Here is a 26,532-nt window from a genome sequence, read left to right on the forward strand (position 1 = left end):
CGTATTCAATCAGAAGGTTTCCATCATACTAGATTCCCTCAAATCTGTGTGTGGACACCATCGATCAAATTTGATTCCTACAAAAATATTGTAAATTTCCCAAATAACCCGTTAATTAAGAAGATAGAAATTAGAAATTATGAGAAAATTTCTAGTAATTAATAACCTATAAAGTTTTTTTTTCTTTAAAAAAAAAAAAGCAACAGCAATTGTATATATTAAGGTGGTGGTAACTCCTTCAATTTCTCTCATGGAGCTTGACAACAACGTTAAAAAAGAAAAACCTGTTTCTCAACCAATGTTTTTGTCAAGTAAGGCATGCATTGAAGAGGAATACTTTCCCTTCGAAACACCTTGCCCATCATCAAAAGGTTTTCTTCAAGGTTTTAGTCATCTTGATGATCATGGCAATGCTAATGGGTCATCATCAAATCCACTTTTTGGTGTCCAAACTGGTTCTAACTTTGATTCTTTTGATGCTTTCCCTTATGGGCCATCATCAAATATTGATCTCTATGATTACGAATGCAAGCCATTTGCAGGTAACATCAACGGAGGTGGTGGGCATGGTCAAGTCAATGACAGTTTCCAGAGTGGTGGCTACTCGAACCTCTCTAGTCAAAGGAATTCCATTGATGAGATAGGATCCAACCAGGGCTATACGTCCTTAAGTTTCGAAGAAGCCAAGCCTGTGAGTTTTGTTGTTCAAGATGAAGTCTCATGCGTGGGTACTGCTGAGAATGAGTGCAAAAACAAAATGGGTTTGAACATGACGAGGACACTTCAACCCTTCGCAAGAAAGACGTGGAAAGGTCGTAAGAAGAACAGTGTAGTGAAGGGGCAATGGACTACTGAGGAGGATAGGTACATAAATATATCTAAGTTGTTTTGTTCTAATTACGCATGCATCTTTGGGGTTTTCTTTTCTATTGTTCATTTGGCGTTCTCCACAAATTAGCGGGTAAAAATGGCGTTGTTATACATGCTGCATGTTTATACAGGCTCTTGATTCAGCTGGTTGAACAGCATGGAGTGAGGAAATGGTCTGATGTTGCTAAGATGTTGTCTGGAAGGATAGGAAAGCAGTGTAGAGAGAGATGGCATAACCATCTAAGGCCTGATATCAAGGTTAACATTTCTTCCCAATTTCCCTAGCTTCTGTCATTTTATGCGTAGCAGTGTAATCTATTTTGATACGTCTTCACTTGTTTTAACAAGAATCACAAATACAATTTATGGTATTACTCAAAAGTATAATATTATTTGCAGATATTAGATTCTTGATGATACATTAGCTAAAAGGGCTAATATAGGATGGATCCAAATCCTGTCTGACGTTAAATAAAGTAAATTAACAGCACAGGAATCATGCATAGATGGCATGTGTATATGTGTCTTGGCATTATATTCATATGTTGGAGAAGGATAGCAGCTCGTTTTCTTATCATTTCTTTGGTTATTCTCATTACAGAAGGACGCTTGGAGTGTAGAGGAGGACAAGATACTGATACAGGCACATTCTGTATTAGGTAACAGATGGGCAGAAATCGCCAAGAGTTTGCCAGGAAGGACAGAAAACTCAATTAAGAACCACTGGAATGCAACCAAAAGGAAGCAATACTCGAAGCGAAAATGTAGACCGAAGTACCCAAGAGCCTCACTTCTGCAAGATTATATCAAGAGCTTGAACTTGAATTCGGGCACTACATGGAAAGATCATGGGATAACTACTGCTAGCACTGCTGCTGATGTCATACCAGATAATACTGCCAATATGAAAGCACCAGAGCAGCAGCCACGGGACTTGGTCCTTTTCAAAGATAATGATGGTGGATTAGTTCCATGTTATAGTTTTAGTGAGGTCCCGGATTTTGATAATATTCAAGAGAAAATGTTTCAAGGGGGCTGCAGTGTTGATTCCATTCTTGATGGGCTCCCTTGTGATCATTCTTCTGTTCATGAGAAAAGATTGCAGATGAAGGTGCCAGAACAGGATTATGCGACTCCATTTATGGGTTTTGAAGTGAAGAAGGAAGTGGATTTGGTAGAAATGATCTCTCAAAGCAAAATGTAAGTCCCTTGGAGACATGGCCATGCATTACTATGCATAGAGATAGTATATATGGCAGGTTTAGGTTTAAAATTTCTTCAAAGCAAGTTTTCAGGGACTAAAGAACAGGAAAAAGAAAATTCTTGGTTTGTAACTGTGTTATTCAGAACTCAAAGCTGGAGTATACTATAAGAGAACAAGAACAAAGGAAGGAAAAGGTGAAGAAACTAAAGAGATCGATGCTGTAGTTAATGTCGTGAAAATATTTGTGAGATGACAAGTTTTGCATTTTATGTTAAGGCTTAGATTGAAACTTATTTAAATTCATGAATAAAAGTTGCAACTTTACTTTTCTACAATGCTATACTGTTTCCTTTCTACTTAATTAATTTTCAGTTCATGATATCTGCATTTTCTATATATATATATATAAAATAGAGTTTCATTCGAATTAATTTATCAAGTAAAATCATTGGGTTCATTTTAACTTTTAAGTGATTTATAAAGATCCGATCCCCATGAAATGTTTTTCTCTAGGAAAGATCGAACATTGTTGTTTTTTAGGTAATTTTTGTGATTATGTTTTTAAAAAAATAAGTTTAAAAAAAATGTGGTTATGTGTGTTTAGTTGGATTTAAATATATGTTTGGTAAAAATTGTGATTGAAGTTTATGTGCAGCAAAAAAACATGTATAAAATGTTTATAGTTGCTTTTCAAAAGTGTTTTTTACTTGGAAATGAATCAAAATAATTTTTTAAAAAAAAATTATTTTTGATATCAGCGTATCAAAATGATCTAAAAATAAAATAAAAAAATAATTTGAAGTAAAGAAAAAAATAAAAAAAAATTAAATTTTGAAAAAAATGCTTTTAAAACGCAAAAACAAATAGAGTTTTACAAAATACAGTTAAAAAATATGTAAAAACTATTTCACAAAAACTACATTTCAAACTTAATTTTTTAATAAGCTCCATAGCATAAAACACAGTTTAGTGTATTCCCAATGGTGTTTTTTACGCCGCAAATATAAAAGTTAAGACTAAACAAATACAGTATGTACGTTAATTGAAAATATGCATGTTTAAGTTGCTATATTCGTCTCCATGGGGGGATTAGTCTAATGGTAAAGCATTCAAGGTTAAGGTATTCATGCTTGAAAATGGCTTGAAACATATGAGACAAAAACAACTAGGAAGAAATGCATTTAATTGTGGAGTTGAAAACAAAAATATGTTTTTGTGTTTTTCTTAAAAATAATTTTTAGCAAGTTTTAAATCCCTCTAAAAAGGAGAGACGAAAGAGATAGAACGAAGTTAATTTTTTTCTGGAAATGTCCCTTTAAACATTTTAAAAAAAATTGTTTTACCAACAAAATTAATTTATCAAATTTAATAATTTGGAGAAATTAAATTTTAATTAATGAATTGAAGTAAATATTTTTAGATTGATCATGTTTTTGATATCAACACATTAAAACGATCTAAAAACAATAAAAAAAAGAACAATTCATCATATTATCATCAAATTTTAATTTAATAATTGAAGTAAACATTTCCTATGAACTGAATAAAACTAATTAACCAAAGAGTATTTCTATTAAAAAAATTGATCATGTTTTTAAAAAATGGATTTAAAGATGAAGATATGATGATTGAATAATAATAATAAAATATGCAATTGTGATGAAATTATTATACTATATTTTCAATAACTTTGTGTGGATGGAAATATTATATTTGACATGTTATTTATTTTATTATTTAATATATTTATTGAAATGATTGAATAACTGAGTAAATTATAATTTAATTAAATTATCATTTTAGAAATCAATTGTCTTTTATGATTATTACAAATCCTTTTTTAATGTGATTTTGATGAATAAGAAATTATCATTTTAAGTTAGTTAAGAAAAAACTTTAATGTTTATTATAAACTAAAATGAAAATAATAATTTATATCCATTATTTCAAAAATTGTAAGTTTGATGATAATATATTTTCAGAATTAAAATGCTTTAATTAGAATATTTAAAGATATTGTAGTTTCAAATAAATCTTCTTGAAGATCTTCTCACGCAAGTAAATGCTGTTTGAAATGGTAAGTTACTCTGTGAATAATAAAGTAGATATTAATAACTAATCAGAAGATTCTAGCCCAAATTTTATCTAAAGTTGAAAAGAGAAGCCAAGCTGATGCAAGCATTCAAAATAAAAAATTGAGATTCAGATGATTAACTCAACTAATTTAAATAATACAAATAAAAAATACAACAATACTAAATAAACTAATAAAAAATATTAACAATTAAAAAAAAAGTAAAAAAATAAATTGAGTTCATTCATGTTTACATGTTAAATCTACGACTTGGTTTTAGGCCATAAAAATCAATTATACCATTACTAGCCAACTTTAGACTATAAGTTTTATCTCTTCGTACATTTCTTTTCACACACATAACATAACGCTCCCTTTATATTTGTTGACTTGAGCATTGAAAAATCTCATATTTTAATAAGAGATTTATTTTGCATGAAAGCTTATGGACTCGTGGTAAAGTCTAATCACGCCAATAATCAGGATGTAACCATTGAAAAATCAATTTTTATTTGAAGTTTTTTCACGATTTCATCATATGTCAACCTAGAAGATCTAGCGGCTCTTAGAAAGAGAATCCCATCTCCTTCCAAAAAAAAACAAATAATGAAATTCATCCATCTCAATAATAGCTCGAAGAAAAAAAAAAGAAATGGATGATGTCCCTTTCTTACCAATTTAGGATATGATAGTTGAAACCTTAATAACATATACCTAGACAACTTCTAACTTTTTAGAATTCAAATTTCCTCTTCTTGATCGAGAAGAAATAATTAAGATGATTTACAATCCATTGCTATTCAAGCCTAATCATGGGATTTTTTTTTTTTCTTTCATAACTTTGTTGAACATATTTTTGTAGCTCAGTCTTAACTAATGCATTTATTCCCTACAACTAGGTTACTCTTATGGTAGGGGAGTTAGCATAACATTTTAAATATGTTTAGTTTTATAATATTAAAATATAAATATTGGCACATGATATTTAATGTTTTATCAAAAAATATTTAAGGTTCTTTTCAATAATTTTAATTATAAATATTACTAAATATATGTAATAAATTTTTCTTAAAAAATAGATTATAAATTATCATATTTTTACTTTTTAAAAATTTATAAAAATTTTATTCATGTCTATATTCTTACTTTCTATTTAACTAAAGTACAAACATAAAAAAAAAAAAAACATAAAAAATCGATAAATTATTAAATTCGATCTTTACAGAGGATTCTTAGTTATTGTTGTGTTATATTTGACTCCTTTAAAAAAAAATAATTTACATCGTTTGACGAACTCTACTAATATTAAGAAGTATATTTTAATCACAACATAACATAAATCTTATCCATGCCTATACTTTTTATATTTGCCTCACATATAAAAATAAAAATAAAAAAATAAAAGGATTTGTAAAAACAATACACTACTAACATTATTTTTAATTTTATAATATTAATATTAATATTAATAACTAGGATCCAATATTTCATCAAGTTTTATTATATTTGGAGCTCTCTTAGGAGTTTTCAATGATAGACATTATTAAATATAAGTAATCAAAATAATATCATTTTAGTTTAAAGTTTATCATATATTTACTTTTATATTTGATTATTTTATTTTTATCATATAATCCAACTGACTTTATTTTTAAACAAAAACAGAATAATTTTTGTATTTGAAATAATAATATACATGCATTGCAGAAAAACGAAATCAATTCAATGCCTTTTAAAATATAATGTAATTTGAAAACACTCTAAAAATGAACAGAAAATTCCAAAGTGCCTTCCATGCGCGTGCACATGTAGGGGGATGCGGTGCACGCGCACATGTTCAGCTCTATGGTAAATTTTTAGGTAGCAACCCAGCTGAAGAATCTCCTGCCACGATAAAAGACAGCAGGCTGCATTTTGGATTCGACTCAACTACAAAGCTAGCTATCAAAAGGCCATTGAGATTCGTATCAACAATTCGTCACCGCATGTGGAGTTTACCGGTGACCTGACCCTCTCCTCCCACCATTCTTATCCATCTTTCTTTAGGAGAGAGTTTGGGAGACTGTCAAGAAAAAGATGGCGAAAACTCTGTTGTTATTTGAATGACAACAAAATAACGAAGCAAGACACTAGAATTTCTGATCAACAAACTTGCTTGCACCAGGCAAAATTTGGACTGGGTGTCTGCAAGAGAATAAATCAACCCGATAAAAAAACCTAAACAAGTTCCTGGCCTGATCTACAAAAACATGTTCTTGAATGCAATAGCATGATATTGTCATCTAATGACCCATGTTTAACAGCAAAATCTCCTCGGAACTTCAAGCTGTCTTTGGCTTTGGCTTAATGCTCTTCACTCTTGAATACAGAAAAACTCCGGCAAGGGCAATCCCGGTACCTGAAATGAGTTCATACCAAGAATTGGTGAGGAAATTGTGTGATAGAATATAACAAGCATGCAGACCAGTGAAAAAATTACTGTGACATCAAAATATGAATTTTACCAAGTGAGTTGATAGGTGACACAGGTGTCTTGAAGAAGAGGACAGAGCTCACAATGACAACCACCCGCTTCACGCAATTACCAACAGAGTGTGTAACAGGGGATACCCTTTGCAAAATCATATAGGAAACCTGCAAGGTATAATCCCGAAGAGATCAGACTTGGCTATTTTGGAACAAGAAAGCTATTTACATGGCTATTTTGGAACAAGAAAGCTATTTACAAAGTGCAAATTCCGTTCGACACATGACGCGGACAAACTGTAATCTGTTGTGCGGACAAACGGTAACCTGTTACATCCTCTATTTTCTAGAGATACAGGCCTGCAATCATACACATGCACTTGCGCACACTTCCTATTTTAGTTTCAAGCTGTTTTACCACCCCAGCAGGGATCAATTGCACTGAGCACAAAACGAGAGTTCCTTTTTCTCCTCAAAGAATTAGTTAACATAATAAGTAAACAAAAATAATAAAATAACAACAAATTCCAGACACATACAGTCTTTTATATCAGGGTGCCAAAGCACCAATAGCTATCAGAAGCTTGAAGAGTTCAGCCAATACCAGAACAAAGATGCCAATAACAAACATGATAGAAGAATGTTTTGAGAACCATTTTTCGCATGACAACTATCCTATTTTGAAAGGTAGGACAACAACCAATTCTCAACCTCTCTTGCCAAAATGAAGGATATAGGTTAGAAAATAAACAATAAGGAACCTAGCAAAACTTGAACAATATAGAATTGATCATTTTTCAAAACCAAAAGGGGAGATTTGCATATCTGTTTGTCAACAGCCACTAAATACGCTATGAAATTCAGGTTGTATTTTTTAATAGCATAGTGCAGACTACTCAAATTTGTCTAACAGTGATATGTAGACATTTTCCAGCACATAAGAAATGCTGTCACATTAATTTTCCACAAAAAGTTAGTCCATTAAAAACAACCCAAGGAATTAAGTGCTCAAAAGAAGGCAAATTTCTACTGGTGAAGACTGAAAATAAAATATAAAAATGATTACTTTCAAAAATACAAAAATGACAGTACTACAGAGACTAAAATACACACAAAACAAGATGCTAGAAAGGGAAAAACAAAATATTCTCTAGGAATAGATGACCTATGCGTTTGGAGAAAAAGAAAAAAGAGAAACATAAAAAACACAAAAGCAGCCTTACCTGTTGATAGGCATGGAAGCAAAGCGCAGCAAGAAAAGCCCTAGTGTATACCTCTTTAACATTCAATCCCTGTCACAAATAACAGATAAGCAAATCAGAAAAGAACTCATATCAAGCATGCAGTTTTAGTAACCATGAATTTTTTTAGACATTTTTTTTCTATAGAGAGAACTCACAACAGATTGGAGGTAAGCTGGAGTAAACTTGACACCTTCCATGAAGATAGTCACAGGGGCTAATAAGATAAATGACATGATTGTTATGATGGAGAAAAGAGTAATGTTGTCCATAGATTCCTGTTCATGAACAAACCATCAATCATGTACCAATCTAAATCAAATTAGAGCAAAATGAAACGAATCATGGAAAATGTTTAGCTCAATTAGGGAGCAAAATCAAAATATTCAGTCCAGCATGTACCAAAACCATGATGAAGTTGTAAATCTGGGAAGTTGGAATTACCTCTTTCTTAAGCATGACCTTTTTACTTAGGACATTACGAGATTGGTTTGTCAAATTAGAAGCCATTGCACTCCAAAAACCAGCCCTTTCAAAAACATAGTGACAAGTTCATAATAAAGTGCATCAGTAACAGCTCCAAATAAAGTGCATCCATAAAATTTTGGGGTGGCAAGGACTGAAATTATATAATGACTAGACATCATCACTTACCAATTGAAAGAGGCCTCAGTGACTGAGGCAAGTGCCACTCCACCAACAATTGGTATAATGGAACCAACCACCCAAAGTGTAGGCATCTGGTGCAGAGTGATAAGAATTAGAGCTAAAGCAACTTAACTAGCATCTGACAGAATCAGCAAGCATTCAAACTGTAACAGCAACATTAGCTACTAGAATGGGCATGTTAGCAAATTCAAGTTAACTCCATCCAGGGTACCCAGAATAAACAAACAATGAGAAAAAAGCAAAAAGCCTCACCTCCCCGAGAAACATAGCAGAGAGGACAACCGAGAAGAATGGCTCCATAGCCTTGATAGTGTGCGTGAATGAAACAGCAACCTTCCCAAGACTCATATTAGTGAAAAGGTTCCCTAGCGTGTGAACCACCGCCAATGGCAGAATTGCAGCAAGCTACCCAAAAACAAAACAAAAATAAGTTTCCATCTCGACAACAAAAAGAATCAATCACCCACATATTGAACACAGCAGCTGCAATACAAATCAAATACCTGCGCGCCACTAACTTTCGGCTTTTTATACAGATTGAAAGTCCACATACAAGCTACCAATACCGTCCCAACAGTAAACTGAGCTGCAGTGATAGTTACTGGGTTCGGGAATACCCTCAAAACCTGTGACAATTAGCATTACCAATCACGGTCATTCATCCTCCTTTATCATGGCTACCAATACTGAACATCAATCTACATTAATCTAAGCAAAACTAAAATCACAAATAATTATTTTTTTTAAAAAAAAAAAGAAGAAGAAGAAGAAGAACATCTGAATAATCGATATAGTGTGATTGCTAATTTGAATTAAAATTAAAGAAGAAATTTCATATGTTGCTAAATTTGACAAATGATCTAAACAACTCCATTTCATAAGTTCTTCCAATTTTATCACAGAATTAATAGACTAAAATAAAAAGTAGAATAATTAAAAAGAGAAAAGAAAACGAAAAGGCAAACCTGCTTGTTATAAATATTGAAGTAGATATTGAAAAGATACCAAAGGCCAAACAATAAACCAAGCTCTAAAGTCTTGGTCAAACTACTCTTCTCTTTTCCCTCACCAGCACTCTCTGGAACCGCCGTTGCTTTCACCTCAAAACGCTCCATTTTACGCTCAGAGACCAAGGGATTCCACGGCCGCGAAAGAGAGGAGTTGGAAGCTGAAGACAAGGACCATGATCGGCGAGGGAAAACGACATTGTTGGAGTCGGGGTCGTGTCGCTTCGAAGAAGAAGAAGAGAAAGCGCGAATCGGATCGAATCTGGAAGGGAGTGAATAAATAGGGTTAGCAACTAGGCGTCGTGGTTTGAGGGGGGAAAGAGATGAGGAAGAAGAAGGAGTGAAGGCTGTGCTCTGCATTTTCAAGATCCGAAAGGAGCCAGCAGAGACACGGAAGGGGAGAGAGAGTGAGAGAGAGTGAGAGAGAGTTCTGTGTTTTCAGAGTTGTGTTTGATTTTTTATAAGGTTGGAAAGGTTAAAAATGTTAGGTGGGCTGCCTGGCGAATAGGAGAAGAGCAGGAGTGTTGTGTTTTTAAAAAATTGAATAAAAATAAAGTGGGAATCAGGGATATTCTGGGAGTTTCTTTGCTTTAGACGGTAGAGATTCTGAATTTTATTTTCTCATGAAATTTTTGCTTTTTTCTTAAGAATTTTTTTTATAGATATATTAAAACAATATTTTAAAAAAATTGATACCAGCATATAAAATATTTTAAAAAATAAAAAAAATTATTTTAAAAATAAATTAAAATTTAAATAAAATATATTCTAACTGCAAAAACAAATATGGCCTAAAACATATCTAGGAACATGTTTGAAAAAGTTTTTTTTCAAAAGTGTATTTAGCATGAAAAAATATCAAATTTATATATATTTTTAATAATTTTTTATAATTTTAATGTTTTTACATTAAAAATAAAAAGAAATTATTTAAAAAACATCAAAATATCTAAAACACGGTAAAAGTTCTTGGAAAGATACATATAGAGGTGGGCAAAAAAATCAAAAAACTGATTAAACCGAAAAAACTGGAAAAACAATAACCAAAAAAACCGAACCATGAAAAAATACCGATTGAACTGATTAGAATTTTTTAAAAACCAACCGGTTCGGTTCGGTTTCGGTTTTATAAGTCTGAAACTGAAAAAACTCAACCGAACCCAAACCAAAAAAAACCATGTCAAACCGGAAAAAAACAGAACAAAACTGAAAAAACCAAGTCAAACCTAGCCAAACCGAAACCGGTCGGTTTGAACCGGTTTCAGTTTGGTTTTTAAAAAAAACTATTTGATTACTTTTTTATAAAAACCGAACCGAAAATGATCACCTCTAGATACATATTAATTCTCCGGTGAATTAAAAAAATCAATTACATTCTTTTTTATTTTAAATCCTCAATTGATTTTTTTTCTAAAATAATATATAAAAAAATATGTCAATTCATCTTAAACAATAGTTTTTTTTCCTTTAATAAATATATTCAATTTCATTGTTCATCTCTTATTCCTCAGATTTGGTGTGGTAGATTGTGAAGTAAGTTGAATTTGGGAGGATAATATGGTTTTTTTTTCTTTGGTCAAAACATTCAACTCTTCTATTTTCATATACATGAAAGCTACTTTTTATTTTCTCTGGTTATCATGTCTTTTATTTAATATTAACATATCAACAAAACCTAATTTCATTTCATTACCAAATACAAACAAATTAACTTGGAAAATTTATAACATTAAGCATGAGACAATCCAGGTTTTATATTGATCCTCAATGATATTTTTCTAATAAAAAAATATTTAGAAACGCGGTATAAACCATGTTCTATCAAAAAAATTTAATATTTTTAGATTTTTTTGATATGCTGATATTAAAAATAATTTTTAAAAATTAAAAAATATTATTTTAATGTATTTATAAATAAAAAATACTTTAAAAATAATTATTAATACATTTTTAATTAAAGACTAAAAACTTAATTGGTTTAAAACTAGATGCACCGAATCAAGATTGTAATGTTCTGATTGATTTGATCTGATTGTTTTGACCAACCCAACTCAAACATGTTAGAGTTAATGCCAACAGATATTTTTTTAAAAAAACAAAACAATGTTAATTGAATAAAATTAAGTAAAATTAACCTTTTTCGAGTAAATTTTCGAATTGGTCGACAACGTGGATAGGTTGTCAGAAGCCAGGAGCTTTCTTCTCCCGCAATCTTCACCGTCTAAGTGGGGTGGAGAGTATGGACAAAATATAAAATAATAATTGGCTAAGTGGGGGACTTTTCTTTGCTGCCAAAATGGAAAATAAATTCCACCAACCGGCATTTTGGTTGGGGAAAAAAGGGCTGCCATGATGTTGAGCTGACTCTCTCTGAAAGGATTAAGCTTCCTGTGTCCAGAATCCTGGTAAGTGATACATGCTCCTGTAAGCTTGAAGATTCAAACTAATTTTTTCTTACCATCTAAAAACGAGTAACAGGCAGCAGAAACCTCAGCAGGTGCTCTCATGGCTATCTTTTAAAATTTCGACCGAACAAGGCAACAGCCATTTACAGAAAAACTATATGGTATGTGGTGTCGATATCAAGGAAAAACCATATCTAAATTACTAGGTATTTATTCATCAAACAGCTGGCTGCTTTCCAGTTTTGTAGCAGATGCAGCCTCAAGATACAAAGCACCAAAGCTCCATGTCCTTATGTGTAGTTGTTTACAAGGCAACTTGCTTCTGTTGCAAATTCAATGAAGTGAAAGAAGATGAACAACAATGCTTGGACTTGTCATCTTCCGATTATGTACGTGGAAATTGTAATGACAAATCCTACCTACAAAGAATAATCAATGGATAAAAAGTATCCATCTGGTTCCCCAAAACTTCCATGTTAAAATGCTTGGGAACTTCATCGTATTTAGCACATCAATATCTTTGTAGCAAAATACAAATCGACTAAACATCAAAACAGTCATTTTAACCCATACCTTTCATGTAGGGTTATTAAAGATTGCAGTTGCTTAGGACAGAAACACTTCAACACTTGAAGACTTCGCTATACGGCACACAGGGCAAACATCTATGAGCCCTTCACAAACTTTGCAGAGGCACAAGTGTCTACATGGAAATAACAAGATGGAAGCTTCATTGATCTTGCAAGCTCTGCAAGTCATCTGCTTTTTCAAGGAGATTGAATTTGCAGAACCGTCCACAAGGCGCATATGGTTTTGGTTAGCATAAGAGGCTGCAGTGTCGACCTCACTGTCCCCATAACCTTCCTTGCCATGCATCGCACCTTGTGCCATTACTTGCTCCAGATTGCTTTTCAGAACATTAACTACAGACTCATTATATTTTGTTCTGCAGTGCCAGGAATGGACTTCCATGCTAACTTGCTTTATTCTCTCTACTAGATCCTTGTTCTTGCGGTTTATGTTTTGCATTTGAAGCTCCTTCTCATGTAGCTTGCTGCTAATTCCTTGTTCTATGGAACTCAGCAATGAAACTGTATGTCTTTGCCCCAATTCTCTCACACCTTTTATGAAATTTTCTTCCTGTTAAAAACAAACGAGGTAAGCACAAAGGATGAAAACCAGCAGCAGCATTAAAGCATGTCACAAGCTAATTATTACTACTCGTATTCTTGTAAATGTAGAATGCAAAAGGTCTCAAGGTCTCATATCGGATGCATTATGACTATTCTTTGAATTTTTCCTATCCTAACTCATTAGTTAGGCTACTACTGATGCAAGATTTTAGACATTAACAAGACAGTTGGACGTGTGCAGAAAATCCAAGAGGGAAGATGTTTTGTATAAAAGATGGGATTGGGATTTAAAAAAAAAGGGGGGGGGGGTTATTATTATGTCATTTCCCTCGATAAGAATTAAGAAAGGGGAACAACTTTTACCTTCATGGAAAATGATGCATGAATTGGATGTATTACAAAGGGCATCAGAAGGAAGGCAGAAGTTTCTGGTAAATTTGGCTAACGAAAAACAAAATTTCAGTAGTACACAAACAGAGAAAGAGTATGGAGTTGAATAGCTAAGGAGTAACTGGCACACTACTATACATGAAGTGTATGGGCCAAGTGGAAGTATGCTAGACATATGTGTATGATAGCAGGCATTAATATTATGACATGAAATTATTACCTGCAGTCTAATATACTGATCTAAATCCCCTTTCTGCAAATTAATCTCTGCTTTAAGATCATCACCGAGAGACAACGTCACAGGGAGGGTAGCTGTATTACTTTCACTTGTACAAGTAACAGAAGAGTTATGTTCATCTTCCTCACAAGATAGTTTCAATCCAATTGATACATGATTAGGATTCAGAATGATTCCCGATTTACAGGCATCATATTGGCTGAAGTTATTACTTGATGATAATTGATGCTTTTTCTGTCCGGAAATGGATTCTGTCTCATTGACTCTTTTAGCAGGCTGGCCAAAGATTGCTGTCTGCTGATTGCTGGTGTGAGAGACCCCAAAGCACCCAACTGGATCTGTGATGACAGATTGAAACTTCACTAGGTGATCAGACCAGCCATGTAACTCTCAAAAGAGAGGAGTAAACACAGTAAATTTGTAATTAGTAATTAGCAAAGTGCACATTAAGAAGGCAACACTCAAGGAGTTTAATTGCAGTTTATTGATAGAACAATATTGTCATGGGAAAAAAGAAAGAAATCAAAGACCTCTCTCTATTCCAATTTCTTAGATAAGTACCCCCATTAAATAAGCAACGGAGACTTAGAACTTATTGACTAACTTCATCTGAGAAGCATGCATCAAATCAAAACACGCAGACTTATTTTAGGAAGATCAGGAACCAGGAATCCATTAAGCACAAAACAATCTTCCATGACCGCACAGTGGGACAAAAGAATAAAGAGGGAAAATGTAAGTAAGCTCTTCTCGAATAACAACGCCATGAAATGTAATGACAACCTAGCATAACAATGTCAAAGTTTTGTGACCTTTAATGCAAAGCAGCACTATAAAAAAAATAAGACGCGATTAGTCTGCAGAAAAACTCACAATCCCCGAGTAGCTGCAGCTGAGGCAGTGCATTAACATCATCCAAGATGTGGTTTTCGCCAAAGGAAATTGGAACCAAAGGATTGCTGTTATTACCTCCAAACATGTTCCTGAATTGATCCGAGCAAAAAAACTGAAATTATCACCATGTGCATTAACCATAATAAATATGCGATCACAAATGGAATCCAATCTCAAGCACTTTCAAGCTATCAATAATAGACAAAGCCCTTTAAAATGTAATGCTTTTGGAGAAAGAGAACAATCAAATAAATTACATTAAACATTTTTAAAAGAGGAATAAATTCCCTATAAAAAGAATTATAATTTTATCTAAACAGAATAAGATTGATACAATATGCAAATACAGAGTAGGAACAAAATAGAGATCAGACTGGGGGCCAAAGAAAAAACCCATTTTGAGCCTCTTCTCAACACAAGAAGATCAATATCTATATAAATGGATCAGAAAAATAAACACAAAGTTGACTCAAAGAGCTTGAGCAAAACACAATCATCAATCCATTCATAAAACTAGTTAAAAGTTGGGAGCCGATTGTTCACCTGAGCTGAAAGCAGCTGAATACTGAGAGAGAGACCGATCAAGGAAGTGAAAATGTGAAAGAGAAAAGATGGGGAAGAGAAAAAGAAGCAATTTTGTTTCTTGTTATTGTTAGAAGTGATGATGATGAGAAGGAAGGAGGGTAGAGAGGCTGTAGTTGTTGTTGTTCAGAAAAAAACTGAGGATGCCATATGTACAAGTACTCGTTCATGTTGTTGGTGGTGGTGTTGACATTTTGTTGGTGATGTACATTGCCTTTTACCGCGTCAGCTTTCATTCTTTTCTTCTTCTTCTTTTTCTTTCTTTGGTTTTTGGCGACGTCTGGCTGTTTGCCCTTTGGACATTATCAAATTTTAGATGCTGAAAGAAGGGATCAAATTCTGGCCTTAAAGCCATCACATCGCAAATTGAAGCCCAAATTCTAGCCGAGATGAATTCAAAGAGGGCAGCCAGGAAACTAACGTATTACAAAACCTTTTCTTTTTTCTTTTTCTTTTTCTTTTTCTTTTTTCTTTTTTGACTTTGGACACACACGGCTTTGCAATGGGTGTGGATTGTGGAGAAAAGCTCACGCGTGATACTTGGCTTCTACTGAACGAAATCGTTTTAGGCATCAATCACACACACATACTTGAGAACTCAAATCATTTTTAATGTAAGTGAAAAATTCTTTGGGAAACAAATAAAAAAATTAACGAACCAATCTTTGATTAAATAAAATTTAAAAAATAAAAATAAATAAAATATGAGCGAGTAAACTATTATGAAATAAGCATGTCATGCTTATGTTTAATTAATTAATTAAATTAAATTAAAACATAGATCTTTAAAAACAAAAGCTAAATTTAACAAAAAAAACAAATAAAAAGACCAAAGATAACCAAGATCATTTTCAAAATCATTGAAAAGTCCTACATGCAGTAACTAAAAAAATTAATAGAGCTTGATCTCCAATTTAAAATAAGCTTAAAAAAATCATGCAAATTCGGGCGACCCTCTTAAACCTGGGTTAATTTTTAAAACTCGCACTTATGAAATCCTAGATCAGAGCTCAATCAAGAAACTTAATTCCTAGCCAATTTAATGTTGAAGGATGAAATTAGAGAAAAAATCAAATTAAAAACATTGCCAAAGTGAAACAAAAATAGCAATCAAAAGAATAAAGATCAAATTTAAAAGGAAAAATAAAATATAAAGAGGATAAAATTGAAAAAAAAATAAATCTAAAAAATAATCTTAAACAAAACAAATAACACTTAAAAAATGGAGACCAAATTAGAAAGATGAAAAAATTGAAGGCGGTGAAATTGAAAATGAATTTCAATTTTATAAATTATTCTAAATAAAATAAATAGTAATAAAAAAACAGATACCAAATCCAAAAGAATAAAAAATTTAAGGTGTAAACCCCGGCTAAGAGAAATAAAATATAAGACCTTGAAATTTTTTTAGATAAGGGGTGGTTTTGAATAAAAAAATTTAAGGTATCGATCGGTTCATTTAACAACCCCAAACAGTCAACTAGTTGATCGTGAATAAATAAGGGAAAACTGAGAATTTCAGTCATTTTTTAAAAACAATATGTTAAAACCGAGAAGAGATAAAGAGAAGCAAAGAAAAATATGAAAAAGTCCTTCAGAGAAACTAAAGAAATAGACAAGGTAGTGAGGCGGATGAGGATCTAAATACTTTAAACAAGAATTAAGAAAGGTGAGGGTTATGACTTACCGAGGAAGAAAGAAAGGCTTGGAAAAAATTTTCTTGTTGACATTCAAAGCTTAGATTATTATTTGGTAAAGTGTTTTGGTGCTATTTAAACAAGTTATTGTGGGATTAATTGATTTTGATTGAAAATCTTCAATTTGAAGAATTAGAGTTCTTGATAGCATTCAGAGATATTGTGTAATTATTGTGCTATAATGTAATTGGGTTTGAATAATGATAGAATAACTTAAAATAGTGAATAAAAGAAAAAAAAGAATCTAAGTGTCTTGAGTATGGGTAGAACCCGTCATTGTTGAAGGAATTAAGAAATTATGAATTCTTAATTAATTAATTAATTATGAATAAGTATTATGGACAAGTAAGAAACAAACTTATATGTGAATTGGTAAAATAAGTAAGTTTCTCTTTGAAAGAGTTTTGGCTATCTTAAACAAAAGGTGAATTGGATTAGTTTTTTTTTTGAGATTTTTTTTTAATAATGAAATAAAAAGTTGTCTTGTTAATTAGCTCGAGAACGTGGATTTAATGAAAAGTTGAAATAAAATTTTAATACAAGTTAAATTGGAAATGATGATTGAATTGAAAGGAATCACCTTAGATTATGTTATATGAAATGAGCATTGAATGAAAATTGATATGATGTGTCTGTTGATATAGGAGAGGCTATCAGAGCTATTCAACATCTAGAACACTGATAGCAGGTAGGTGTATACCACCTCGATACTCTAGTATTAATACAAGAAGTTCTCAATTTCATTGAATGTACCTTATTTTTATTTAATTTAGTATTGTTGTGATTGGAGCTAGCTTCCCGGTAATGAGACTAGTGCTCGTAATTAGATGAAGAATTAGTTATCCTGTAATGAAACTGGTACTTGATAATGGGTCGAGGAACTAGTCATCTCATAGTGAAACTAATGTCTGATAATGGACTGAGGAACTAGTTATCCTATGATGGAGCTAATGTCCGATAATGGACTGAGGAACTAGTTATCCTATGATGGAGCTAGTGCCTAGTAATGAGTTGAGAAACTAATTATCTTGTGATGGAGCTCGTGCCCGATACTGGGTTGATGAACTAGTTATTCCATAATAGAGCTAGTGTCCAATAATGAGTTGAGGAACTAGTCATCCTCTAATAAGATTAATGTCTAGTTACAGGCGACAAAACTAGCTATTTAAAGGGTTATGGATTTAGATTTGATTTTTGGGTTTAAAAATTGAGTTATTAAATGATGGAAATGAATGCCCTATTAAAAAAGACCGTATTAAAAAAGGTAGTGAAAATAAATAACCAGACATTGTGGAATTATAATAGAAAATGGTTGATTGTAATGATTTAATAATGATTTGAAAAGTGTGGCTTATAATGATTCGAGAAATAAATTAAACATATATCTCACCGTAAGGATTCTTAATTGTTTATATGCTAATAACCTAGTTTAACTCATACTTATTATTAATTTAATTTTAGGTACTTCATGTTCTCATGTGTAATTATTAGAATGATTAAGGTGTTTTTTTTTTTATAATCATTGAAGTTGTGATTTTGAGAAAACTAATCCTTTTGTAATGTAAAATTAGATAGGAAATCTATACCGATACTATAATATTGTACCATTTGAATATTATGTTCCTTGTTTTGTAATTCTGGATCTTAAATGTACAATTTGAATTTATAATGTTTTCTTAGGAAATTGTGTAATATCTTGTATTATTTATTAATTGTGAATTTGAATAATGAAATATGATGGTATGAGATGTGTCTAGAAGGATTGGACTATGATTATGATGTAAAAATATTACATGATAAAAGTTATTGATAATATGGTAAAGTTCAAAGAATGAATGATAAAGATATTTGATTTTGTTCAAACTGGTTGACCGACTGGATTTGCAAATTTAACCTGTCGATTATTTGATGAATTTGAATAGTAAATTTCATTACTATCTTAATCAGTCGAGGAAACTATCGATCGAATTATTAGATGATAATGGAAATAATAAAGTTATAAAATGAATCGGTCGACCAAATTATGGATAGAATTAAATCGATTGACCATTACTATAACTAGTATAGAGAAATGTTAAACCAGTGGGCTAAACCGGTAGACCTAAAAGTTGACCTGGTCGACCATTATTACCAACAAGAAAACAATTTGCCACATTTTTAACATTATGCAAGGAAAAAAATTGTTTGTCAATCTGTATAGAAAATTAGGGTTATTATAGTTGGTATCATTTGAATAGAAAGTTAGGGTTGTTACATAAGGGTTGCTTTGAGATTTTGAAGGGACAGACACATAAAGTGAGAATGAGAGAGAAAAAAGAAAAGAAAAGGTCGATGACACTAAACTAGATGATAGTTTGCTACATGCACCGCCTCATCACAAAGAGGACTATGAGATGAATCAAACATCATTGAAGAATATGGAATTTGGTCACTAGACAACTCGACACATATTATTTGAAAAGCGCAAGGGCTGCTTACGCGCTAACGCGTGCACTGTATGCATCAACAATTTTTTTTAATAATATTTATATTTTTAAAATTATAAGATTGCCCCTAAACAAACCTAATAATAACAACAAAAAAAAGCCCAAGTAAAAATACAAAAAAGCCTCAAGACATAAGCTAAAGGAAATTTCACTTTTAAGGGCATTTAAGTCATTTTATTATGCTTAGAAAATTGAAAATATAAAAATGCTCATGGGCATCATTTTTAGAAAATTTGTCTCCAATGGTAAAGAATTCATTTTATAATGCATAAAAAATATGAAAGATCAATCCATCATTCATCAATATGGTAATGCCATTGACCCTATAAAAGATCATATTAACTATAATAGCTAGTTATGTGGTTTGTATTAAGAATGGAAAAATGGTATGTTAACGTGGATTTCAATAGTATTTTTCCCATATATTTTAGAGTTTCTTATTATATCATTCGTGCACGTTGTGCTGTGGGTAAGATTATTTTTTCTAACTTAAAAAAAAAATTCCAAGTGTTGCTAATGTATTTTCTAACAAATTCTTTTTTAATCATGGAATTAAAATATGGTGTATATTGGACAAAAAAAATTAATAATAATACGGTGACATATTGGATGATATGTTTTCAAAAATTAAGACGATAACATATTGAATCGACTCGGGTTAACTTGTTAAAATTTTAAATTAGATCATGAGCTCGGGATAACCTCATAGAAAGAAATTTGAAAATATTATAAAGCCTAATATCAAACCAACTCAATGTTGAAGGATGAATTGAACAAAAAAAATCAATTAGAAAAAGGACAAAAAAAATCCAAGTCAACCTATGCTAACTTGTAAAACTTGTAACCTGAGTCATGAGACTGAAGTAACTTCATAAAAAATAAATAAAAAAGTAATGAAGCTCCATTTCCAAGAGATTCAATGTTGAAAGTTGAAATGAAAAACAAAAAAGAAAAAAAAAACTAAATTCATGGGATCGAGGATAACTCCATATAAAGCAAATTGAAAAAAAAATATGAAACTCAATTCCCAAACAGAAAACCTAATATTAAAGGAAAAAATAAAAACAAAAACTCCAATAAAAAAATAAGATTGAGTTGTTAGAGGGTGAAATTGAAAAAAAAATATTTAATTAAAAAACCCCAAAAAAATAAATAGAGTCGACTTGGGTCAACTTGCCAAACCCGCGACCCGATCATAAGATCGAGATAATGCCATAAAAACAAATAAAAATTACGAAGCCCAATTAAAAAATATTCAATTAAAAGAAAACCCTAAAAAAATAAAGTGAGTCAAACAGTTAAACCCACTACTTGGGTCATGAGATTGAAATAACTCCATAGAAAACAAATATAAAAAAATCATGAAACTCAATTTTCAACCAACCCAATGTTTCTAACCAACACAATATTGAATAATAAAATAAAAAAAATTCAATTATAAAAAGCAAAAAAAAATAACTCAAGTTAACCTATTAAACCCGCGACCTGGGTCGGAGATCGAGATAAATTTGTAGAAAGAAAATCTAGAAGAATTATAAAGTTTCATTTCCAACAGATCTAATATTGAAGGCTGAAATTAAAAATAAAAAAAACTAAATCTATGAGACTAGTATATAACGGACAGAAATAAAACAAAAAAAATAATACTAAGCACATTTCCTAAACACAATATAATATTAAAGAATTAAATTAAAAATAAAAACACAAAACATTATTATAATCAATAATATTTTGTGGGTGTGGCTAAAGTGATTTAGCTACACATTTTAATTTTTTTAATAATAATAATAATAATATAAAAAAAATAAGTAGCAAAGTCAGAAATTTTGGCCAAATGAGAGTAAAATACATAGATGAATAAGATTTAATATCATTATATTAAAAGATTGTCATTTATCAAATTTCTTCGTGTGAATAAAAGATAAATATTTTGATTGATGATATTTATAACGGTTCTCTATGTATTTTTATATTTTAAAAATATTGTATCACTTTCTCATTTTATATACTATCAAAAACATTTATTTTCAATAAAAACAACTAAACAATTACTTAATAAATCATCAATTACGTGGCTATAAAAATTAATAAGAAAAAAAAAACTAAAGTTAAAGTTAAAGTTAAAAGCATTGTGCACATAGACCCTGGGTATTATTCGCTACAATAATAAATGATATTTTTACTCTTCTAAAAAAAAACCAATTAATTTATCTTTTTAAGCATAATAAAATGGCATAATTGCCTCAAAATTAAGAAATTATAAAACAATCAAAAAAGGGTATAAATGTCCTTTTCATTTAATCATGTACAGTAATAAAGAAACTGCGTTGAGTAAGAAAAACAATCCATCTTCTTTCATTGACTATCAGCGTGTTTAGCAGTGTGATTACGGGTGTTTTTCAAATAACTTTTCATGTCAAAATGCATGTCAATGATGTTTTTTTATTTTTTAAAAATTATTTTTGACATCAGCACATCAAAACGATCCAAAAAGTACAAACCATATTAAATTTTTTTAAAAAAAAATTCAAATTTTTTAGAAACGTGTTAAGCTTCCTATAACTAATGCCAAGATATTTGCAAAAGAATTCATTGACGATGCCTAATATGCTCTTCATCAAGTGCAAAGTAAAGACAAATGCAAAAGATTGTACTAAATTTATTGGAGTTTGTAGCTAATAGATAGATGCCAAAGTGGACCGACCACATCTATTTTTTTTGAGATTTATTATTATGAATGATTAATATGTTGGGGGTTCATGAGTAATGTCTCTACGGTACAATAAAAAAGTATTATAAAAAAATTATTAATATTCTTTAGATGGCTAAAATTGACGGTTTAGGGTCTACTATAAATATATATCATATAACTCTATTTTGATATAATATAAATAAAAGCTTTTTATTTATGTAGATATAGGTTTATTGATGAATCACGTTCAATCTTGTGCTATTTTTAATTTCTTTTTTATTGTAATATTTATCTATAATTGCTGTAGATTTTTCACAACAAAATTTAATGAAGCACATGCTTCAGCTCTTTCTATAAGCTTCATTATAAGCACTATTAAATCCCCAACATGCTTTGTCTTTCTAATTAGAAAATCCTTTAGAAACAAATGCACCGTCACTTCTATTTTCTCCAAATTCTGGCATTATAAGATAAAATAGAAACAGAATACAATGTATTCTGATGTAAATTGTTTCCAGCTCGCAAACTCATCAAAGCATTTAACATTAAAAGGCTACAATTTGTTTCGAATTAGTTTTTGAATAAATTATGCTTGTGCTTCATAAGGGCCGTTTTGCTCCAATGAAGTGTTGATTTAGCGGTTAAGACACTGTTATATCCCTACAAGGATGAGAACACAAGTTCGATCCCCAGAAAGCATATTTATTGGGAGAGACAGCCACGAACCCCGAACCCCGAACGACACTAGTCTCACTCTTTAAAAGGGTGTGAGAATATCCAGGTAAGAAAAAAAAAGAACCCTTTTGCGTATAAGTTTGGATTTCTTTACAATCATTAGGATTATCTTGGACATTCTGCAGAATTTAATGGAAAATTCTTCAAGTCAACTTCTGAAAATCTTGCGTTCCTAGAAGGTTATGCAATTCTAAAAGCATGGGATACTCGAAAAGAATATGATTCTCCCCCAGTTCACCTGATATATTTATCCATGACTATTAAGTGTGTGTTTGATATTGCAGTAACTGTTGTGGTTGTGATTTGAAAAAAATTATTTTATAAAAAGTACTTTTAATTGAGGTTGGTTTGAAAAAATAGGTGTTTGGTTAAAACTGTGGTTGAAATTGAAGTTGAAAAAAAGTAGTTTAATGTGTTTGGTTAAGAATGCTTTTGAAATTGAGGTTATAAAATAATTTTAAAAAAAATATATATTAATATTGATGATTTTAAATTTAAATATTGTGGATTTAACTATTGCTATTACTTCATGAAATAATCATACTTTATATAAAATATTTTTTATTATTTCATGAAACCATCTACAATTCCATTACGTACGAAATACATCCGACAAGAACTACAGTTTCTATAATTTTTCTAGCATGTAATAAAATTAGATAAAATATTATCAGGTATAAAATTCACTCTAAACTAATATTTTTTTAAAAATGTTAAAAAAATTACTACACTACACTATAATATATATATAAAAAAAGTTCACGCAGTGCTGCAAATGAACAGTGTACTGCTGTACACTGTTCATGTTAATTGCACTGTTCTTTGAACAGTGCAATTAACATCAACAGTTGAAGAAAAGCAACGAATTCCTGCTTCTTTTTAACCGTGTTTCAAACGCAGAAAATCAGTGGGATCCATGAACAGTGTATTACGTTTTTTCTTTAACCAAACGGCTGCAAGCTGCGTTTTAATTAAAACGCAGCCGCAGCCGCAGCCGCGTAAACAAACGGACCCTAAATTTGAAAATATACTTAATTAAGAAATACAATAATTAAATAAATTAAAGTATTAGTTCGAAGTATTTAATATACAATAACATAACATCGCAATATATTCTTCTTCACATTCATTATAGCAACATAAATTTATTAACTTAGAATATAAATTTGGTAAATTAATTTAAAAAGAGCTAATTCTCCAGTAACTCATTGGATTTTATCATTTTAGTCGTACAACACGTCGAACAATGATATCAAGCAATTAAGGGATAAAATTAGATGCCTAATTCTCCAGTAACTCATTGGAATTAGATGCACAATTCTCAACTAATCCGGTTAATCAGCTAAATTTATAATTAAAATTATAAAATTATAATAACTTTATAAAAAAAACAAATCAAAATAAAAATTAATATATGAAATTCTCAAACAACCCAATATTAAAAAATAAAATTAAAAATAAAATTATTCAATTAAAAAAATAAAAAAAAATAAAACTAGTGTGAACCTCGATTAACTTGCTATTCAAGTCATACACCTAACTGAATTTAATAATTATTTATTTGTGAATTTATTTTTCATATAATTAAACGACAACTATGTGTGTGTGACTCTTCTTGTATCAAATAACAATCTTTTTTTTAAAAAAAACCTAACAAAATACATGTGTGACCGAAAAAAAAAAGAGGCCTAATTTTTTTAATTTAAACAACAAAAAAAGGGGTTTTTAAGTAAAAAAAAGTTTTTAAATGACAGGGGATAAAATTATTTTTGTTTTTTTTAACATTAAATGGTTGATAATGCATTAAATAAAAAAGAAATTAAAAAACAATTAGGCAGACGTGTTGGTCTACCCATGTGTCGAGCCTATAAAAAAAACCTAGGGTACATGCTAGGTATCTTTATTTAGTTTTTTCAAAATATCAAAGGGTGTACCATGATCTATTAAAAAAAGAAAAATTATACTGATGATGTGTCTTTGTAACCCATGATTTCAGTGACCAGATGCGGCAAGTTTTTTTTTTTTTCCATCAAAAATATCATTTTTCAACTAGGGCTGATAATTTTACACGAACCCAATGGACACCAACCTAAATCGACCCAAATGCATATAAATTTGTTTGCCCGTTAGGGTTCGAGTAGGGATGACAATTAATAAATGTTTTCTTTATTTTTAATACTCATTTACACTTGATTAATGAATTTAATATTTAATTAATAAATCTAGAATAAAGATAAAGTCCATGATAGAAAAATGCTTTGCAAAAAAAATTAAAAATTGTTATAATTATAATATTCCTATTGTATCAAAGCATTGTTCCTAAATGTTCATAATCAATGTTCTATTACGACTAGATATTAATTAGAGCTATTAAGATTAGTACATATCATGTTCCTTCCTTTATAAAAAGAAACAACTACTCTCATAAACTGAGGCATAAGGGATACCAGAAACTAATATGTAAGTGCTTATCATAAAACATGTTTATTGAATTAACCCGCAAGAGAATTCCATATGGAAAGATCACTTATGTCTATAGAAAGGCTCACGTGATAATTGTATAAATGATCCTTAGACTTAAGGTCACTAAATTATCTTATATAAGAAGTGTTATGATTTGATCCTTATCACATGTTGTCCTAATCAAGGGTAACAAATAAACATATATTAGGTATAACATAAACTATATGAAGATATTTAAGTAATCAATAGAGGATTCATCACCCTAAGTGAATTAGAGAAAACGTTTCATCTGTTCTCAAATAGTATTGATTGTAAAACTCTTGGCCAAGATGGAACGAGTTTTGAAAAACTCCTAACAACTTAGTTTTTTTGTTAACATATAATTTTTTATTTTATAACTTTTAACTATTGAATAAATTCGTAAGAAAATGATAAAAAAAAAATAGATATATTAAGTAGGAAATTATAGGGTGTGAGTTTTTCATTGTAGTCATAGACATAGTTTACTGTGAATTGTTACAGTAAAATTACTATTTCGCCTTTAGATTGAAAAAATGGAAGCCTTGGTTGTGAGGGTATTTTGGTCTTTTTCATAGGTTTATTATTCATTAAAAGATTGATAAGAGGTACATTAGTCTATTCTAATTTTTTGTTGACAAAATTACCATTATAGTGAAAATACTCTTCTACCCTAAGGTCAACAAAATTAATAATTGTTGACCAATGTTTTTTTTTTTTGTCTTTTTGCAACATTTAAAATAGTAAAAATATTTCCTTACCCTCAAGAGAAAAAAAATATTTGAGTGGTTGACCAAGGGTTTTTTTTTCTTTTCTTATTAGGCTACAATTAAAACACATCTTTGCCCTTAGAAAAGACAAAAAATAATTAATGCAGTTAGGGGTGTTTTGATCCTTACACGTTGGTTTATTTGTTATTTCAGTGGTAATGAGGGGTGTTTTGGTAATTTTACATTGATTTTTTAATTTTTAATTCGTAAAAGTTGCTAGCGTGTGGGCGGTGTTCGCACTCTTTGCGTCACACGTGCGATGCCACTCGGTGACCAAACATGACCTTCCACCGTGTCCTTAGAAACGCTATTGCGTCTTCTTCCTTTTAGTGTTACGCCGACAACAAATGATGAGTGGTTTATCACCGATGGTTGTTTCTTTTTTTTTCCTTCCTTTTTTTCTCTCTCTTCTAAAGAAAGTGCATGTTTATCCTTATTTCATTTCATTTTTCAATTTTAGTCCTTATGTTTTTTATTGCATATTTTCATCCTTGACCT

General features: G+C 30.7%; 3 protein-coding genes across 7 annotated transcripts; 1 reads left to right on the forward strand and 2 right to left on the reverse strand.

The window, feature by feature from the left end:
* The first annotated feature begins 250 nt into the window (after positions 1-250).
* On the forward strand, positions 251-2,320 carry LOC7456894 (transcription factor MYB98). Its single transcript, XM_002318019.3, has 3 exons — positions 251-864; positions 1,002-1,128; positions 1,472-2,320. The coding sequence occupies exons 1-3, from the start codon at positions 251-253 to the stop codon at positions 2,072-2,074; spliced, it is 1,344 nt and encodes a 447-aa protein (XP_002318055.3). The 3' UTR covers positions 2,075-2,320.
* Positions 2,321-6,225: 3,905 nt separating this feature from the next.
* On the reverse strand, positions 6,226-9,982 carry LOC7456895 (phosphoenolpyruvate/phosphate translocator 1, chloroplastic). Its single transcript, XM_002318617.4, has 9 exons — positions 9,490-9,982; positions 9,028-9,150; positions 8,777-8,929; positions 8,510-8,595; positions 8,300-8,384; positions 8,014-8,133; positions 7,838-7,906; positions 6,653-6,782; positions 6,226-6,546 (listed from the first exon to the last, which is right to left on the reverse strand). Exons 1-9 carry the CDS (start codon positions 9,889-9,891, stop codon positions 6,470-6,472), a joined length of 1,245 nt encoding a protein of 414 aa, XP_002318653.2. The 5' UTR covers positions 9,892-9,982; the 3' UTR covers positions 6,226-6,469.
* Positions 9,983-12,127: 2,145 nt separating this feature from the next.
* LOC7458038 (probable BOI-related E3 ubiquitin-protein ligase 2) lies at positions 12,128-15,567 on the reverse strand. 5 transcript variants are annotated; one of them, XM_024581905.2, is made up of 5 exons: positions 15,135-15,535; positions 14,571-14,680; positions 13,680-14,035; positions 12,510-13,076; positions 12,128-12,355 (listed from the first exon to the last, which is right to left on the reverse strand). In XM_024581905.2, the coding sequence occupies exons 2-4, from the start codon at positions 14,674-14,676 to the stop codon at positions 12,543-12,545; spliced, it is 996 nt and encodes a 331-aa protein (XP_024437673.1). In that variant the 5' UTR covers positions 14,677-14,680; positions 15,135-15,535; the 3' UTR covers positions 12,128-12,355; positions 12,510-12,542. The 5 variants fall into 5 exon arrangements, with proteins under 5 accessions (XP_024437673.1, XP_024437674.1, XP_006376864.1 ...); XM_024581906.2 differs by having other exon boundaries at positions 12,128-12,390; XM_006376802.3 differs by lacking the exon at positions 12,128-12,355 and having other exon boundaries at positions 12,373-13,076; positions 15,135-15,567.
* Between the last annotated feature and the right edge of the window lie 10,965 nt (positions 15,568-26,532).

This window comes from Populus trichocarpa, chromosome 12 (genome assembly GCF_000002775.5).
Source record: "Populus trichocarpa isolate Nisqually-1 chromosome 12, P.trichocarpa_v4.1, whole genome shotgun sequence".
NCBI lineage: Eukaryota > Viridiplantae > Streptophyta > Magnoliopsida > Malpighiales > Salicaceae > Populus > Populus trichocarpa.

Excerpts from the sequence above, each read along its gene's own strand:
- LOC7456894 (XM_002318019.3), top strand. The coding sequence starts at position 251 with ATGGAGCTTGACAACAACGTTAAAAAAGAAAAACCTGTTTCTCAACCA. Across the intron at positions 865-1,001 it reads TGGACTACTGAGGAGGATAG|GCTCTTGATTCAGCTGGTTG; the intron begins GTACATAAATAT and ends ATGTTTATACAG. Across the intron at positions 1,129-1,471 it reads ATCTAAGGCCTGATATCAAG|AAGGACGCTTGGAGTGTAGA; the intron begins GTTAACATTTCT and ends TTCTCATTACAG.
- LOC7456895 (XM_002318617.4), bottom strand. The coding sequence starts at position 9,891 with ATGCAGAGCACAGCCTTCACTCCTTCTTCTTCCTCATCTCTTTCCCCC. Across the intron at positions 8,385-8,509 it reads ACTGAGGCCTCTTTCAATTG|GGCTGGTTTTTGGAGTGCAA; the intron begins GTAAGTGATGAT and ends TGTTTTTGAAAG. Across the intron at positions 6,547-6,652 it reads GTCACCTATCAACTCACTTG|GTACCGGGATTGCCCTTGCC; the intron begins GTAAAATTCATA and ends AACTCATTTCAG.
- LOC7458038 (XM_024581905.2), bottom strand. The coding sequence starts at position 14,676 with ATGTTTGGAGGTAATAACAGCAATCCTTTGGTTCCAATTTCCTTTGGC. Across the intron at positions 14,036-14,570 it reads GCTGCAGCTACTCGGGGATT|ATCCAGTTGGGTGCTTTGGG; the intron begins GTGAGTTTTTCT and ends CTGTCATCACAG. Across the intron at positions 13,077-13,679 it reads ATCAGTATATTAGACTGCAG|GAAGAAAATTTCATAAAAGG; the intron begins GTAATAATTTCA and ends TGTTTTTAACAG.